This window comes from Penicillium hispanicum (assembly GCF_028827665.1).
Source record: "Penicillium hispanicum strain IBT 35686 chromosome Unknown utg000005l_segment0_segment0, whole genome shotgun sequence".
In the NCBI taxonomy this organism is placed as follows: domain Eukaryota; kingdom Fungi; phylum Ascomycota; class Eurotiomycetes; order Eurotiales; family Aspergillaceae; genus Penicillium; species Penicillium hispanicum.
This window is the reverse complement of record NW_026623197.1, coordinates 1,521,163-1,538,307: the sequence shown is the minus strand read 5'-3', so window position 1 is coordinate 1,538,307 and position 17,145 is coordinate 1,521,163. Positions and strand designations below refer to the sequence as shown.

At 53.9% G+C, this 17,145-nt stretch overlaps 7 protein-coding genes across 7 annotated transcripts; 2 read left to right on the top strand and 5 right to left on the bottom strand.

Moving 5' to 3' along the window:
• Nucleotides 1-164: 164 nt before the first annotated feature.
• On the bottom strand, nt 165-3,599 carry N7459_006041 (histone deacetylase hosB; the record flags this gene model as incomplete). The annotated part of the gene is made up of 1 exon (XM_056945225.1): nt 165-3,599. The coding sequence occupies one exon, from the start codon at nt 3,597-3,599 to the stop codon at nt 165-167; it is 3,435 nt and encodes a 1,144-aa protein (XP_056799560.1).
• A 526-nt stretch (nt 3,600-4,125) lies between these two features.
• On the bottom strand, nt 4,126-4,416 carry N7459_006040 (uncharacterized protein; the record flags this gene model as incomplete). The annotated part of the gene is made up of 1 exon (XM_056945224.1): nt 4,126-4,416. One exon carries the CDS (start codon nt 4,414-4,416, stop codon nt 4,126-4,128), a length of 291 nt encoding a protein of 96 aa, XP_056799559.1.
• Nucleotides 4,417-6,057: 1,641 nt separating this feature from the next.
• N7459_006039 (YggS family pyridoxal phosphate enzyme) lies at nt 6,058-6,927 on the top strand (the record flags this gene model as incomplete). The annotated part of the gene is made up of 1 exon (XM_056945223.1): nt 6,058-6,927. The coding sequence occupies one exon, from the start codon at nt 6,058-6,060 to the stop codon at nt 6,925-6,927; it is 870 nt and encodes a 289-aa protein (XP_056799558.1).
• Nucleotides 6,928-7,251: 324 nt separating this feature from the next.
• Nucleotides 7,252-10,256, bottom strand: N7459_006038 (AP-2 complex subunit alpha; the record flags this gene model as incomplete). Its single annotated transcript, XM_056945222.1, has 4 exons — nt 7,252-7,371; nt 7,440-9,361; nt 9,416-9,750; nt 9,805-10,256. The coding sequence occupies 4 exons, from the start codon at nt 10,254-10,256 to the stop codon at nt 7,252-7,254; spliced, it is 2,829 nt and encodes a 942-aa protein (XP_056799557.1).
• An 835-nt stretch (nt 10,257-11,091) lies between these two features.
• N7459_006037 (putative copper resistance protein Crd2) lies at nt 11,092-11,556 on the bottom strand (the record flags this gene model as incomplete). Its single annotated transcript, XM_056945221.1, has 3 exons — nt 11,092-11,162; nt 11,238-11,333; nt 11,397-11,556. 3 exons carry the CDS (start codon nt 11,554-11,556, stop codon nt 11,092-11,094), a joined length of 327 nt encoding a protein of 108 aa, XP_056799556.1.
• Nucleotides 11,557-12,390: 834 nt separating this feature from the next.
• Nucleotides 12,391-14,588, top strand: N7459_006036 (uncharacterized protein; the record flags this gene model as incomplete). Its single annotated transcript, XM_056945220.1, has 5 exons — nt 12,391-12,507; nt 12,709-12,906; nt 13,011-14,184; nt 14,240-14,351; nt 14,411-14,588. 5 exons carry the CDS (start codon nt 12,391-12,393, stop codon nt 14,586-14,588), a joined length of 1,779 nt encoding a protein of 592 aa, XP_056799555.1.
• A 562-nt stretch (nt 14,589-15,150) lies between these two features.
• On the bottom strand, nt 15,151-16,926 carry N7459_006035 (homeobox domain-containing protein; the record flags this gene model as incomplete). Its single annotated transcript, XM_056945219.1, has 4 exons — nt 15,151-15,506; nt 15,578-16,224; nt 16,291-16,428; nt 16,496-16,926. 4 exons carry the CDS (start codon nt 16,924-16,926, stop codon nt 15,151-15,153), a joined length of 1,572 nt encoding a protein of 523 aa, XP_056799554.1.
• Between the last annotated feature and the right edge of the window lie 219 nt (nt 16,927-17,145).

Sequence of the window (17,145 nt, the reverse complement as noted above, 5' to 3'; positions counted from 1 at the left end):
GGTATATGACGCAAAACATGGAACTGACAACCAAGGACATATGGGTATGACACTAGAGCCCATCCATGACGCCAAATAGAATCGGAAGACCACCCAAGGAAGATAGGAAGATAGGAAAAAGGAAAAGTAAGGCAAGAAAGCGATTGCAGGGATATTTTCAGACATCACAGTGGGGCATAGAAAGAGCGATCGTTTTGAGGATCAGATTGATTTTGTTGTCCCTGGCCCGGCGCAGAGGTATTTGGTGGATGATTGCCACGATGTCCCTGGTCTAAATGTTCCGGCGTAGCGAAGGGGATAGGACTGCTGGATGTGAAGACAGGAAGGCCATTTTTAGTCTGTGCTGCAGACATGGGAGGTGAAAAGATATTCGAGTGAGGATGCGAGGCGTCCGGATTCGGGGTGATGTTGTCAGGGGTCAAAGGTGGAGATGCTTGTGTAGCGAATGTCGTTGTTTGCTGGACTGCAGAAGTAGAAACTAATGGAGCTGTCCATTCAGATGGCTTGGAAGCTGGAACTATCCCATCCGTGGCACTCGAGTCAATAGACTCTGCAGCGGATGCCAACGGCGAAGACGCAAAAGGTGCATCAGACGACATCCCAAACTTCGAAGCTGGGTTTTCCTGCTTCATGACCACCACATTAGGCAAATTTTCCAAGGAAGGCGTCGGCAGTGGAGGTAGCGAGCTGGTAGGCGTGGTCTCTGAACGGACGGCGGACCTGCTACGAGCAGATTTAGAACCACTTGTCTTCCGCGGAGACTTGGGTGACTTTGGAGCTCTTGTTCCTTTCGATGTCTGTTTGCGCTCCTCAGATGTCTTCTTCTCACGCGCAGCCTGCACCTCGGGGGAGGGCATTTTCAGCTTAAGCCTCTGTATACCAACAGACAAATTCTCCACCTCGCTTGAGGGCTGGGTGACCTCGTCAGCAAGCTTTGAAGGTAGGAAAGCAGTAGGAACTTTGGGAACTGGAGGTTGCTTTCTGGGGCTAGCGGAGCGTTTGGGAGTGCCGGGACGTGATCCACTGGTCTTTCGAGAGCCAGTTGCAGAAACGGACCTAACAGATGGTGTCGGGGCCCTAGCATCCACAGGAGTCTCTTGATCATTCAAATCGCCCATGGCAACAGGTGCTGCTGCTGTAGCGCTCTTTCTACGACTGGCATCTAAGGATGGGGATGACTCTCGAGATACGTCTGGCAGGTCGTTGCCATCGATAGTTGTTCGTCGATTTTTGCGCATCGCCTGCTGTCGAGGTGTAGCTGGCCGGGGAGAATAAGGCGTTGGCGACTTTGTCTTCCTCACTCGAAGCTGTCGTTTTTCCTCAATCGGTGGTGGAGGAGGCGGAGGTGGAATCACAGCGGGATTGATGCCACCGTCCAACGCTACCTGGCGTTCACGTCGTTGGCGAGAAGCCTCAGCATTGAGATCCTCTGGTCGACAGCTCATTGTCTGCCTATGCTTGGGAATGAGAACCTTTGATAGCTCGTGTACGGCTGTTGCCCACCCCACTTCTGGCAACGGAGGACGGTTGGGATCCAGGCCTGGATACGAGGAAAAGTATTTCCGGTCGCGAGTAGGAGCGACCACCTTCGCTGAGAATGAGCGAGTCGGGGCAAAGTATGTCGGAGCAGCTTTCTGGCCTTTGCTGGGCGGCGAAACAAGTGCGTCTAGCTCAGCGAGCATGTTCGGAGACCACCAATTGATATCGTATTCGGGTTGCGTTGAAGGCTGCTTGAGAGCATCCTTGGGAGATGTTGCAGTGACACTCGGCCGGCGTGGAATGTCAGAATCACTCGCAGTCACGTTCCCCAATCCAGATAAATGGCTGAGAACGCCACTAGTCAAAGCTCGATCACTATAGCCACCTTCCAGCACACTGATGACCCGGCCATCCACGCCAAGGCCTTCCTCCTGGGACATCCGCACGACATCGGCCGTGAATTTGGCATAAAATTCGGTTGGCACGTTGACCTTGTGGCGCTGCATTCCAGTGCTTTCCCATTCACTTGCATCAAAGCCCGCAGAGATAAAGATAGCAGCCTTCGGGGGAGGCCCATTGGGTGTTTCGGCAAGTCGCTTGGTCTGATTTCGAAGGAAGGCACGAGCTTTGTTGATCAAGACCGTGTATTTTGCGCGGTACAATTTCCAGAATTCAGACTCGGCCTCCCAGGTGTCCAGATGCACATTCCAGATAGACTGACCATGCGCGCCATCAATACATACACTCGCGTTGCGTACTTTATCGGGGTCACCGCCTTCGCAAGGGTATGAGTTAATATCGTGCAAACTGTAATATCCAATCGCCGTTTTCTTGTAAGGCGCAGCATTTCGTGGAGCTGTCGATGCTTTGAGGTTGTGATCCCATGTGATGTCCTGTGAGCCATCGCCGTGGTGGAGATCGAAATCCAAGATGGCGGCATGTGTCAAGCCATGGTTCATGGCCGCGTACGAGATACCAACGTGAACATTGTTGATCCAGCAGAACCCGGATGGGAAATCAGCCGAGCAATGATGGCCCGGAGGACGGATACAGACAAATGCACGAGTGGTTGGGCCAGGGCCGAGAACGGCGTCGATGCCATCACAAACACCACCCAACGCACCCTCAAAGGCGTTCAGAGATTCAGCGCACAGATAAAGATCGCCGGAGTGGAGCGGTGGTCCACCGAATGCCAGGCCATCATTACCTTGAGTGCGCGGCCGAACTAATTCCTTTCCCGTCAGAGCCAAGCGCGACTCTGCGACATCACACATGCTCTTCAAGTCAGCCATCCATTGCGTCCCATGAACATTCGTCACAGCGACGTCGGAAAGCGCCAATGACCGAGACGTTCGGCGGATCTGGAATGGTGGCGGGGGCAACAGATGTAGATCGAGATCAGGGTGCGGGGCGAAGAGTTCCCCTGCATGCCGACGACCAAGGCGCACATATGCCGCAGAGATTCCCAATACACAAGCACGAATGCGCTCCGGTCTCTCGACGATTGACGATAACAGAGCCTTGGAAGCCCGCGGGCGCGAGAAACGGTGGCCGTAACAGGCGTCGTGGACCACCACGACGGTCTTGGATTGAAGATCGACCACTTGGTGCAGGTCCACCTCTTTCTGGAAATGTTCTGCTGCGATCGAGGCAGCAGTGGGGCCCTGTGGCTCCGTTGGACCAAATGCCAACCGCTGTGGCAACATCGCGGGCGACGCGGCGGTGGTCGGGGACCCCGCGATGTTCACGGAGGAGCGACGCGACGAGTCCGCGAGCGGGGAGGACGGACCGTTGCTGGCAGAAACAGATCGCAGAGACGCGGTGGACTGGCGTTTTTGGAGGGCAGGAATAGATTTGCGTCGTTCGTCGCGTAGAGAGCTGGTGCTGGGGATGCGGCGCGGCGCGGGTTGGTTGGGAGGAAAGGGACGCGACGAGACATCTTTGGGGGATAAGAGAGAGGGAGAGGTGGGCAGCGGCGTCGCGGCAGCGTTCGCCAGCGTCAGGCGGTTTAAAGAATCCGAAAGCTCACAATGCGACGGAGGCATTGTGGCGTGGTTGTTTTGGGTGTTATCAATGGGCCTTGGAGGCGGATCATCCTGAGGGGGGTTGGAAGGCTCCATGATGCAGAATCATAAATTATAGATCGGGCATGAGCAGAGTCCCTACTGGTACAAGAGAACAAAGGACTTTGTCGCGCGAATCAAAGGGAAAAGGGGTGAAAGAGGAAGAAAAGGAGATGCGGGATGAACATTGGTTCCCTCCCTGTGGTCTATTCCTGCTCGTATGGGGCAAGGGGTCAGTCGATCCCATCCATTCCAACAACACCGGGCATTCTTCTATACCATCTGGACGCTGGATGAAAACTGTTTCAGTGGGATATGCCTGGTAGGAAATCACATTCTTTCCTAACCATACAGGATCTCTATCAGAAAAAAATAATAACATGAACATGACCATCACCTGTCGACGAGGTCTGGTTGAAACCGATCAATCCAATGGACAAACGCCTTGGAACCCCTGGAAAAGTCCATCTTTTCCAGTAAAAAGGCAACAGATTTCAGCCAAAACACCTAGGCTGGAACGATGAACACGAAAGGAAATCCAAAACCGATTTGACAAGAAAAAAAAAACCAGGGATGCGATCATCTACCGCGATCGCAGACCCCGCCATTGATACCACTGGTACCACCGGCGGCCAAGAGAGGCCTTCTCATCCATGGAATCTTCAGATCGGCGCCGACCCTTTCCCTCTTCCCTTCGAGTCTTGCTCTCCGTTTTGAATCCACGTGTAGCGTGTGAATTGCAGAAGCAGTGCATGTGGACGGTCTCAATGCTGACTCCCGGGCAGTTGTTGCGACGGCGGCTGGCGCAGATGCTCTGACCGGCGTCTTCTTCACAATGGCACCACTCGTAGAGCGTGAAGTATTGACGACACATTGTGAATTCTGCTCTGGTGATTATCCAGTTGGGCGGTAGTTTTCAATTCAGTGTTCTCATCTAACGGCCCGCGCGGGACGATGACGATAGTGGAGTCGTGGAGAGGCAGGGCTGCGAAGACCGTGTGCCAATCCAATAGTCGGTGATGCGAAGACTTGGATGTTCAGTTGCAGAGTAGTAAATCAATCACCACCTGAAGTGACAATTTTCGATACACTCGGGGCAAAACTGCGTCGTTCGAGAGTGGAGTATAGCGGAAGAGTCGGGTCGGAATGGTGCTGCCACTGACGAGATCGAGAAACAGGAAAATGAGAGGAAGCGAGGTTCAGACCAGCTGAAGAGAAATGCGGAGGTTGGAAAGGTCCAAAAAGAGAGGGAAAAGATGTCTGCAGCCCGCAGGGCTCTTTATGGTCTAGAATGTGTGGTGAAGAAGGGCAGGCTGGGGATGGTCAGCCTGCAGTAATAATGAGTGAATGGGACCGCGTCATGAAAGAACCATGGTCAGAGTCCCCAAATCTGACGTCAAAGAGACTATGACCCTGTCTGTAGAGCAGCCGGGATGGCCGGTACAATAAATAGGAGGGTCTACGAGGTGGTGAATTGCCTCATCCGTCCGGCGCTTAATGTTACATTTTCCACCGGCAAGTGGTATTTGCAGCGCTGGAGCCCAACTGGGAGATTTGGTACCACTCTTGTGCCCCTGGTTGAGAACAGTTGCCTGGGTCGTACCTTGGCAAGTGCCATTTTTAGCGTGGCTTGACTGGCTGACAGGTAATGTGAGGCATGATCTATTGTCTTGGCCTAGGCATAAAGATAATGGCCGCAGGATGCAAAAAAAGAAACACAAGCCTCCCGGTGGAAGGGGGTTGGCTCACAAGGACGCAAAGGAAACAAGTGCTGGCGGCTCAGGTAAAAATAGGGCTTTTTGGGGAACAAAGATCTCAGATCTCTTGGACGGCAGGACGTTAGTTTGAAACGTAATGGGCGACAATCCGATCGACAGGGCAGGCAGATCGAGACGAGCAGTCTTATTCTGTGACGAACAGGGATCCGCGCTAACCCGAGCGGCTCTCAGGTGTTGATTTCCGGTGCTGCAGATCCTTGATTGGACCGGGTTGGCTGTCTGAGTTGCCGCCAGCCCCCGGGCAGGTTGGGCCGGGAGTCCGTTGGACGTGTCAGTTGGCGCCGAGGTTCGACCGGTGACTGAACAGTCTGGTGTCACTCGGGCATTCCTAGCGTCGCATGGTTTTGCGATCTGGAGACGGGGATGAGATCATGTCGATCATCCCCGGACGCAAGCGGAAAAGCGGAAGATCGAGGCGCAAAAGAAAGTGTGAATGTGGCGCAGCACCGGCAAGGTTGGAGATGGCGACTGTGGCGGGTGAGGCGTGGCGGTGCAAATGGGACATGGGCATTGTCACATGACACGGAATTCTCCGCGGAATTTAAGCCTCAGGCCACAATGGGGCGTATCGCATCGGCTCCGTTGTGAGTCGACGTTTCCCCATTGCCGCGGGCTGCTGGGAAGAAGGCGCCTTCCAGCTACCTCATAGATACAACCAGCGACTTTTCTATCCTCTGGAATCTTCACGCCGCCAATCCCTGATTTCCAACCGCTCAATTCCCACTTTTGGAATTGCCATGACCACCTCAGAGGACCAGATGCCCAATATGGCCGCCACCCCCGCGCGAACCTCGACATTGATCGCAAACCTCTCCGCCGTCGCAGCGCGTGTCAGCACCGCGGCAACACAATCGCCAAGCCCAAACAAGCCTGTTCGGCTCGTGGCCGTCTCCAAACTCAAACCAGCCTCGGACATCCTGGCCCTGCACCAGTCCCCACCATCGCAGCTCCACTTCGGTGAAAACTACCTGCAAGAGCTCCTCGAGAAATCCCGACTGCTCCCAGCAAGCATCAAATGGCACTTCATCGGCGGCCTACAGTCAAATAAGTGCGTGACGCTGGCCCGCGACGTGCGCGGGCTGTGGGCCGTGGAGAGCGTCGACACGGAGAAAAAGGCCGGCTTACTCGACAAGGGCTGGGGAGAGCGCCGGGCAGAGCAAGTCCAAGAGCAGGAACAAGCCCATTCAGCCGACCCGTCTCAAACGGGCGCAGAAGCAGACACTCGACTCCGGATCTACGTGCAGGTCAACACCTCGGGCGAAGAGAATAAGGCCGGAATCGACCCCGACGCCGCACCGGGACTGTGCCGCCATATTAGAGAAAATTGCCCGCGTCTCAAACTCCAGGGTCTAATGACTATTGGCGCTATCGCGCGGTCCAAGGCGACGACGCCGGAGAACGAGAATGAGGATTTCGTGTGTCTGCGTGAGACGCGGGATCGGATCGTCTCGGAACTGGGACTGACGGGCCCCGAGGCTGATTTGGAGTTGAGTATGGGGATGAGCTCTGATTTCGAGGGTGCGATTGCGCTGGGCTCGAATCAGGTGCGTGTCGGTACGACGATTTTTGGGGATAGACCGCCGAAGGCCGAGGCCCGAGTTGTTTAGTTTCAATGCCTCAGGGTGGGCTTGCATTTCTAGGTTGGCGGTATTCTACGAGTTATGAATTGTTGCATTGGGGCGTCGAGTCAAAAGATTGGGCGGACTAAAGATTGTCCTGGTGGATGAGCCAGCTGCAGGTCTAATATGGCTTCGCGCAAGACGTCAGCCTGGTGGAAAAAGGATGCTGGTCACTGTACATCACTATCACTCTGGTCCAAAATTATACATGAACAAACGAGCTATAAAGTTTTGGAGAACGTTCGCTGATATTTGGCTCGGGAGTTGGTGGAAGATATACATGCATGCATCGTCGCCGTGTAAATGCCATAATTACAGCTCGCGGGACCCTACACCCCGCGCTGAAACCCCCTGCGCCAGCTTCTGCTCCATCTGCTTGACCAGTGCCTGCGGGACGCCTTCTTGTGTAGCGCGAATGGTAACCCGATACATCTGGAGGTCAAGTTAGTACTCTAGAAGATCACAGCACAGGGGGGGGGGGGGGGGGGTTGGTCATATACCGATTTCTCGTAATTGGGCTCCAGTCGCAACAAACATCCCGTTTTACCACCTTCGAACTGGAAAACTCCGCATCCAACAATATTGTTGGCGTTGGGGTCCACGCCCTCCAGAATTTTCCATGCGAACCCTTCCACAATCTGGCGAGTGTGAGATTGGTTGGTGGTTTTGTTCTTACTGCTCAGTCCGAAAGTCTTCTGAGCCTCGAGGGGTGCACCACCGATCTGGCGCCAGCGTTTAAAGAAGTCCTCAGCAGACAGTGAAGATGGCTCCATGTACCGGTGCATCAAGACGGGCAGCTGGAGCGTGTACGCTTGGAGGGCACCAGCCAAGTACGAGATACGAATAGTGGGCGCATCCGAGAACGGGCCGTGTGTAGCGCAGAACAGTGTCTGCTGAGTCTGGCCAGCAGCAGCGACGGTTGAGTCGGGAAGATTCTTGCTGTCAATCTTCAGGTTAGGAGAAGCAGGGTTGTCAAGGGTCGTGGTCAAGGATGCGATAGAATAGGTCGACTTGTTGGAGATATAGATCTTGACAACACCCATATGGCCACGGTACTCGGAGCGCAATCCCACGTGGATCTGCGCATCCTCGAATAGCACACCTTGCTGCGCAAAGTACAGGCGGTTAAAGCCAATGTCCCACTCTGGTGTGAGATGTGCTGCACTGGCCATGTTCGGAGGAGGCGCCGGGGGTCCGCTAAGATCCAGGCCCGCCAAGTCACCCGATGCACTCGTGGCACTCGTGGGAGTTCCATTGGAGCCAGTTCTGTTGCCATTGACAATCGTGGTAAAGGAGCGCTTGAGACCGGTGGTCTGCGCCATCAGGACTTCTTGTTTATCAGCGTTTGCATCCTTGCCGCCAACGACCCAAGTCTTCCTCTCCGTTGTACCGGCTGTCTTCTGGTGCAGTCGCGACAGGAGAATCGAAGTCCTTTCTGAAAAGGGTGGCATTTCATCACAAACGGTCCGTAGGAGGTCATCTGTCGGAAGGGTGGCCAATGAGAGGTATTCAAATGCTCGTTGTTGCAATTCGGAATCGGGAGAGTGGCTGTAGAGTCGGAAGATCTGCAAGAGCTGGGGCTTAATCTCCGGGAACAAGTTGACGAACTTGACAAATGATGACAGAATCATGGCTCGGGCGTTATCAGAGCCGGTGAACATCTTGGCCTGGAGGGCTAGGAATTGCTCAATCGGACTCGACCCAGCACTGTCGGCAATGAGATGACCGAACTCGCCCAGGACATAACACCCGATTTTCACCAAGCTCTCATGGCAATCAGTCTTGAGGTAGGTGAGAAGTGTGTGGGCCGCATATGCCTGCAGCTCTTCGTTGTTGGTCACAATCTGAATGACGCGCTGCCAAACTTCATCGTTGACATGATCGCCGGCGAGCGACAGCAGTTTCAGGGTCATATCAATGTACCATTGCGCATCTGTAGCATATTTCTCAGTGAGAATGGCCACCTTCAATACCATTTCCTCGCGAATGGCATAGTCGGCCGTTTGCAGGTAGCGCAAAAGTTCGTTGACGATTGGGCCCGCGTTGGATGTATCACACATGCTGTATAGCAGATCCAATCCCTTGCGGCGAACACTGATGTCTCGGTCACGGAGGGATCCCAGGATGATGTTCTGGTGCTTCTTTATAGGATCAAGGGTCTCTGCTCGAGCAGCAAAATGGGTCATCGCATCGAGGCCAAGATATCGAACATTCGTTTCACGGGATTGAATGTATTTGCCCAGGCGGGACGAGATCTGCATCATGAGACTGTGCTCGGAGTCAAGATGAATAAGGAGGTTGATGGCTTCAAAAAGAATTGCGTTCTGTGCGTTGTTCTGTTGGACATTCTTGGGGGTCTCCATAGCAGAGTGCATAATTTGCGCCAAGGACTCGCGGATAATTTGGCGGACGTGGCTGTCTTCTGCAACGGGAGTGAGCAACTATAACGAGAATCACCTGGTGAAGACCGACATACCTGACGGAGGATAATACTGCAATAGGCGCAGAAGCTTGACCTGAATCCACGGGCACGGCACTCGGTAGTAAAGGTAATCAGGCGCAATATCATTGTCAACCACAATTCGCTTCAGCCGCTGTGCGGCCTTGACATAGCTACCTCTATATTCCTCTGGCATATCCTGAGCCAGCGCCATGACCAGCGATGTCACAGACAGAGTGACACCCATGTCCGGATCATCCATGATGGAGATAATTCTTTCAGCCCATTCGTTTCGAACGATGTCGGGGTATTTGCGGTATAGACGAAGTAGTGTGAGGGCCGCCTTCTTTTTGACAAAGGCTTTGGAGGTCCTGAAAGATTTTCAGTTGGCAACGCTCTTCAAATATAGTCCAGGATATACTCACGGTGAGATCAGGAGTCGATGGACCTCGGTGCCTAGGGCCTCTCCGAGTTCCCGACCACCCACGTTGGCCACCGCATGCAGCGCCAGACAATTGTTCAATTCATTATGATCCAAGAGATCCTTTCGAATGCTGTTGACAACCAGGTGCAGTAATTCATGCTGCTCGTGGAGGAACAGCGTCACAGACAGATAACCAATTTGCTTCTCGGAGTACTTGGTAGATGAGATCAGGTTGACCGCTTCAAGATGACCAAAATCGACTTCGTAGCCCTGGATATAGACATAAAGCAGCTTGCAGACGTATTTCTTTTTTTGATAGCCGTTGAGGGAGCCCGACTTGAACTTCTGTCGGATGTTGGCGAGCTCCTTGTTCACACGCTTTTCCTCCAATTCTCGCGCCCGCGCATTCCGCAGGTCCGCGATGAATTGCACCAGTCCTCGCATAGACGACATGATCAGATCTCGCCGTAGGCTGCGGGGGAGAGCGCGCTCTCGAACACACAGTAAACACTAATTCCGGGGGGGTGGGGTCGAGGGACCAGGCTCGCATGCCACGCGGAGTTCAACCTCAGGGGTTTGCGATCGGACTGACGACGTCACACAACCATGTCCCTACAGCGTCGTGGCGTCGATGGTACATTGGCCACCCGGGGTCGAGGACGGGCAATGAAATGGGTTGGTGGGAGAACTGAGAAACAGGGGGTTTGCAGGTCGCAGGGGTTCTAAAGTCAGAAGCGGGAGGTCAGCGTTAGGCGAGCCGCGCAGGAGGCGGGAGGGAGAGGAATGAAGCAGGAACCACCATACAAGAGCACGGCCAGGCAAGTCGAGCCTTCAGGAAAGCGCGGGAGCAAGTCGAGTCGAGATCCCCCATAACAGCGGTGCGCCGTCCTGCTTGGGGCCGCTTCCGCTGTCGATCGTCCGGGTTCCGCGGTGTGGCGCAGGAACAATGTTGATGCGCAGTGGCGGTGCAACGATACTACTTTCGGTAACTACGGCACGCTGCTCTGACGTTATCACGTCCAGTAGATCTCGATCGACACTCATTTACAGCCCGGCGGTTGATTCTCAAACCATAAGAGCTGGAAAAAAAAAACATCTTTGAGCATGCGTAGTGACGTTTTCATGTTTCGTAACGAATCACACATCGAATGCGTGTGAATTAGACTATTGTACACCAAGCAATTCACCGAGACGCCACCCTCCCTAAGCCTAAACCATAGAAATGCAAGTCATGATGAGAGAAAAACGAGAGGCCAGTGTGGCCTAAGTGCTGATCAAATCAAGCAATTCAAGCGCGAGTGGTGAAGTCCACCTCGAGGGCAGAATCGATACCCTCAGCCTTTTCGCAGGTGCAGGAGGCTACATAAAGATATTAGACTCTGCTGGCTCCACTCATGTTTGCAATGTGCAGTCTTGGGTGCTTTGAAGACTTACCAGAGGGACGACTGCCACAGGCGCAGGTCTCGCCTTGCACGGGCTTGTTCTCAGTGACTGAGCGCTCACAGGTACACTGGCCAGCGGGACGGGCGCCTGAATGGTATGTTAGCCTACGATATTCCAATCAGTTACTTGGGTTGCATGGATGAAACATACGGCAAGAGCATCGAGGTCCAGCAGTGACATTCTCGGTGGAAGCCTTGTTGCAGGAACAGTGCAGGGCGCTCTCCTTGCCGCAGGAGCACTTGGCCTGGGCAGCACAGACGCAACCTCCGTCTTGGGAGGTCTTGCAGCAGGTAGAAGTGGGGTGGACCATTTTGGAAGGTGATTGGTTGTTGGATTTGTAGATCGGGAATGAGAAGTGTTCTGGAGTGATGTGCTTGCTGTTGTCAAACTCAAGGAGTCGCAGGAATCAAGATCACCGAGTAAATGGAAGAGAAGCTGTGAATACTGGAAAAAAGAAAAGAAAGGCCAGTCTCGTCCGGGACCAACTGACATTTATACTGGATTGCATGCGTCAGAGCCCAATGGCTGGATTATCAATGACCTCCCGCTGATTGGTCAATGACATATATCACGTGATGTATTACCTTCCCTTTCGGGGTTGCCAGGCGAGGCGGCTGAACCGCGCTGCAAATTCACCCCTTCTGAATGGCTGCAGCCCTGGTCAGCGCGGCTGTTGATGACCTTCATCGCTCTTCTGATTCGATGAGCGGCCTATATTGGATGATCTTCACGGCTGGGTTGGCCCTGCCAATTCCCCATGACAGGCAGAAGGTTCCAGAATGGGTCTTTGAGTTCAGAAGTAGGAATTCACAGCACGCAGAGCTCAATCGCGTGGTTGTGCCATGGTTAGAAAACGGTAGTCATACTAGGTCGGATTAAAATAAGGAATCGCCAGCGTGATTCCTGGAATACTGTGAATGCCTAAATTTCTCCATCCTCTACAGACCATTCTTCATTCAAGAACACCCGATCAGCCTCAAGGCGCGGGGATATCCTTCGGTATGTACGAACCGACCATTCTGAATTAGGGTAATTAGGGCAAGGCGGCAATCTCGGAGTTCTCCGATTTAAACTTCAACTCAACTCCTGTTTTGGTGTACAGATAGTCCTATCGTGTCGGATAGTTCTCTTGTGGATCGACAACATGCAAATCGACACCGCAGTGCAATCACCACCTTCCGCCGGCGAGCTCGACAGCAATTCCCATCTCTGTAAAATTAAGGTGGCACCCGTTACATTTGACATGCATCGCCAAGCCGCGGTTCGCTCCCAGATAAGAGAAAATAGCCATCGCTCATCAACCAGTCAAATGGTGTGATTGGCCTTCTCCTCTCCAGCCTAGCGTGGAAGCCTTTTTCTGCGCTTCGCCGAGAGAACTCAATCTCTGTTCCTAGTTTGTATCTTGGGGATTTCCTTGTGGTCCCGACTAGTTGCTGCGGCTATGGCTGGCTTATCCGAGCAGCAGGAGAGCTCTGGCAAGACGGCGAGCCAGTATGTCGTGCACGACATTGAAGATCAATCAGCCCCGCAGTCCTTTTTCCCGTCCAGGCAAATCGTCCCCGACGATGACGGACAGGTCGTGTCCCAGCATGAACGGCTGAGTTTGATTCGAGGATTGTCGCAGCGACATGTGCAAATGATTGCGATTGCTGGTGCGATTGTAGGTGCTCCCGATGGCGGGGAGTCAAGAAAACATCTTCGGATTCCCGCCGAACACCCTTTGTTTTGATCGCTTTGTACACTGACATGAGCGGAGTGCTATAGGGTACTGGTCTCTTTCTCGGCCTCGGCGGCTCCATCGCCACGGGGGGTCCCTTGGGCGCTCTACTAGGCTACTTGTTCGTCGGCCTGGTGGTCTGCGCGATCCAGTTTGCGCTGGGAGAAGTCTCCGCGCTGCTCCCAGTGACGGGTTCCTTCGTGCGCCATGCCGAGGTCCTCGTCGATCCCGCGCTGGCATTCGCCGTCGGCTGGAACATCGTCTACGGATGCTTCATCAGCGTGCCCAGCGAGATCTCCGCCGGCGTGGTGCTGATCCAGTACTGGACCGACATCAACGCCGCGGTGTGGGTGACCATCCTCATCGTGGTGTCCGTGGCCGTCGCCATCTCCTTCATCCGGGTGTACGGCGAGGTGGAATTCATCTTCGCCATCCTCAAGATCCTGCTGGTCATCTTTGTTGTCATTCTGGGCCTGGTCATCGACCTCGGCGGCGTCCCGGGCGTCCCGCGACGGGGATTTCACTACTGGAAAGACCCCGGCCCGTTCGTCGAGTATCTGTCCACCGGCTCGTGGGGCCGCTTCCTCGGCTTCTGGGCCGTCATGACCAACGCGGTGTACTCCTTCGCCGGCGTGGAGTCCCTGGCGATGGCGGCGGCGGAAACGAAGAACCCGCGCCAGAATATCCCCAAGGCCTGCAAGCGGGTGTTCGCGCGGGTGACGCTCTTCTATCTTGCGGCCGTCTTGATCGTGGGCATGCTGGTGCCGAGCTCAGACGAGCGCCTGAGCGACGACTCAGGCACTGCAGCGCAGAGCCCGTTCGTGATCGCGGCCGGCGATGCGGGAATCAAGGCCATCCCATCAATTGTGAACGCCGTATGTCTGACGTCGGCGTGGTCGTCCTCGAATCAAAGTATTCTGGCGGGTACGCGGACCCTGTACGGTCTCGCGATCAAGGGCCACGCGCCCAAGATCTTCCTGTGGACGACCAAGTGGGGTGTACCCTACATGTGTGTCTTGCTCCAGGTCGCCTTCTCGTTCCTGGCGTACATGTGTGTGTCCAATGACGCGTTGACAGTCTTCTGGTGGTTCGTGGACCTGACGGCGGCCGGCACCTTGGTCTCGTGGATCACTATTGCGTTGAATCACATCCGGCTGCTGCAAGCCCTGGACAAACAGGGCATTTCACCCGATGCTCTGCCGTGGCATAATCGTATCACCAGTGCGTACTCACGGTTCCCGTTATTGATCCCGCTCCGTATTAACGTGTCCTGCAGGATATACTAGCTGGTTCGCTCTAATATCCTGCGTCATTATCCTCCTCACCGGAGGATTCGCGGTCTTTACGACCGGCAACTGGGACCCTGCTACCTTCGTATCCTCATATTTGTGAGTCTCCGTCAACATTTGTTTCCGGTTTCAGAACAACGTACTCATATCAGTATCAGAGATATCCCTCTCGTCCTCTTCGCCTACGGAGGGTACAAGCTGATCCGAGGCACAAAGATCATCTCGCTGCACATGGTTCCCGTCCAACAAGCCATAGATGAAGCAAACAACGATCCAGAGAACATTCCAATCGCGAAGGACAGTACCTGGTCGAGGTTGAACATCCTATGGGGATGAAATGCTCTGAGGACAAGGATGAATATCAGGCTCTAGGATACTTTGGAGTACAGCATACAGAAGCCACGCGAAGAGGGCTCGAAAGTAATGGGCTGCTTGAGTCGACCGTGTTGATGGTGACGATTAAATCGAATAAGCACAATTAACACTAAACACAATTTTCCGCTCACGCTCGATGGTAAAACAGCGCTTAAAATGACACGAGTCGCTAGGCCGCCATGAACAATTGAACAAACCCGGAAACCACCTGCCTCCAACAAATGCAGCCAACAGAGATGGGCAGTTGGAAATGATAACATGCAGAGATAGAAGTCAAAAAGAAATTAAATGAAAATAAAAGCCAGAAACCGAAAAGAAAAACGCTATAAGAAACACTATGATTAAAACAGGCCGGTGGATATAGATCGAGTGTGGACCGACAGATGAGAAGAAAGAAGGGGAGAAAGAGAAAGGCACCAAATGAAGTTCCAGTACCTAGAGAGAAAACGCCAGACCAGGCTGGATCAGATGACTCGCCAAATAGAGTGTAACAAATGCTTTTGTGACCCTGCCGCGCATCAGTTCATTGCTGAATATAGCTTGCGTAATTGTAAGAGGGATTGTCGAATTTGGTTCGGAGAGATTCAAGGGTGTGCGGAGTCTGCTGCATGGAGTCATGTGCAGCAGGTCCTTGTTCGGAGGGTGCGAATGAGGTCGGAAGGCTCAGAGTTGACGCATTGGCTTGTGTATAGGGCATTCTACCTAATGAGCCGGAGGCGCTTCCGTAAGAGTACAGGCGGTGGTATTCTTGGGGAGCAGAGACAGGCATGGAAGACGTCTGTTGCCCGCACGGTGGGAGCTGTGAGCCCATTCCTATCCCAGTGTAGTCTTTGGGTGCTGACATTGCGAGCTGGGTCTGGTAGTTTTGTGGCTGTGTACCTGTTTGGAGGACGATGGATTAGGGCTTTGCTCTAGCCGTGCTTGGTTTCCAATTAAAAGAAAGAACCAACCTAGACTGCTTATGTCGTATGTCATCTGGGCTCCCTGAGAGTCAGTTGGTGAAACGGAACCTTCGAAGGGCTGATGCTGCTCGTATGGGATCATGCTGCTGGGATGTCGAGGGACGCCGTAGTCCATTGGTGGGCGCACGTACGGGACGCCATGCTGGTTTGAATGGGACCCATATCGGCTAGGAAATGAGAGTCCAGGGTGGAAGGACGGCGGTCGAGAGGAGGCGTCGGATAGACTACTTGATCGGGTGATGGAATAGTCGTTTCTGATGGTCCGGTGCAGATCGGACATTGACGCAGAGGCGGCCGGTCGGCTAAACATCATGCTCGTTTGCGGCAGACCGTCACTCCGTCCCTGTCCAGCAGAAGACATATAAGTTCCTGCGGTCGATGCAGAACTGAGGGGTGAAACAAGGTAATCTTCGTCGTTGGGGTGCTGGAAACAATCGGTCCGAAGTGCCCTCAAAACCGGAAAATCCGGATTAGGGACACCGTAGTCGTGCGGCGAGGCAACGGCTGTGTGGCCTGTTGATTTGCCCTCAAATGGTGCGCGGAGGACTTTAGTGGTGTCGAAGTCATCCGGGAGCGCTCGCGACTTGAGCATCCTCTCGCGATCATTCGACGTGAGACGTTTGAGCTTCGCTCGCCTGCAGTGTGGACTACGGTTAGACCTGGAACGCACGAGAATCTGCAGTGCAACAGGGAAGAACTACCTGTTCTGAAACCACACTTGGACTTGACGCGGAGTCAAACCAGGAATCTCCCGCGACAGGCGTTCCCGATGAGCAGCATCGGGATGTGCCTGGCGCGTGAACTCACTCATCAGGAAGCGGGTCTGGTTATGCGTCAAACTGTCAATAGTGTCAACGGTTTTGTCTCCAACGGTTCCACTCGTGTTGGGAACGTCTTGAACCCTACCGGAATCGCTTCATTTTCTTCTTCTCCAGCCCCGGTGATCTATGATTTTCATCACTTCCCGCGGTTTCGGCCTTCTCATCGGAAGGACTAATGGTGGACTCGTTGTCGTGTTCGTCCTTTGGGTCAAGATCTAGCTGTGAAGCACCAGTCGAGTCTTCCAGCTGATCGCCAACGACCTGCGGCCCAGCCATCGGATAGCTTGCATTGCTGCTGTTGCCACTGGGGATCTCTAGCTTAACCCGTGGCAGATCTCTCTCTATGCCAGCCTTCTGACCGATCGTATTGCGCGATGGGGTTTCTCCCTCGGGATAAGGCCCGGACCAGGTCGTTCTCACAGGCACCGGAGGCGTAGATGAGGCATTTTCAGCCTTCGTACCGGGCTGTTGCATCTCAGCCGACTGTCCGATAGAGTCACCAAGGTCTCGATTCATCTGGAGGGACAACAACGGCGAGGCAATTCGTGGCCCCGAAGCCCGCTCTCCGGGACGAGCAACTGCGGACAGATGAGAGGTGACTGCAGACAAAGATGACGGGATCGGAGAGGACAGTGAAGGCAGCCAAAGACAAGGGCCGCCGATTGACATGGTAAGTTTGACCCTGTTTTTTTTTTCTGGGCTGGACGGAAATCGAGTCGTGATCAAGTTCAGTTC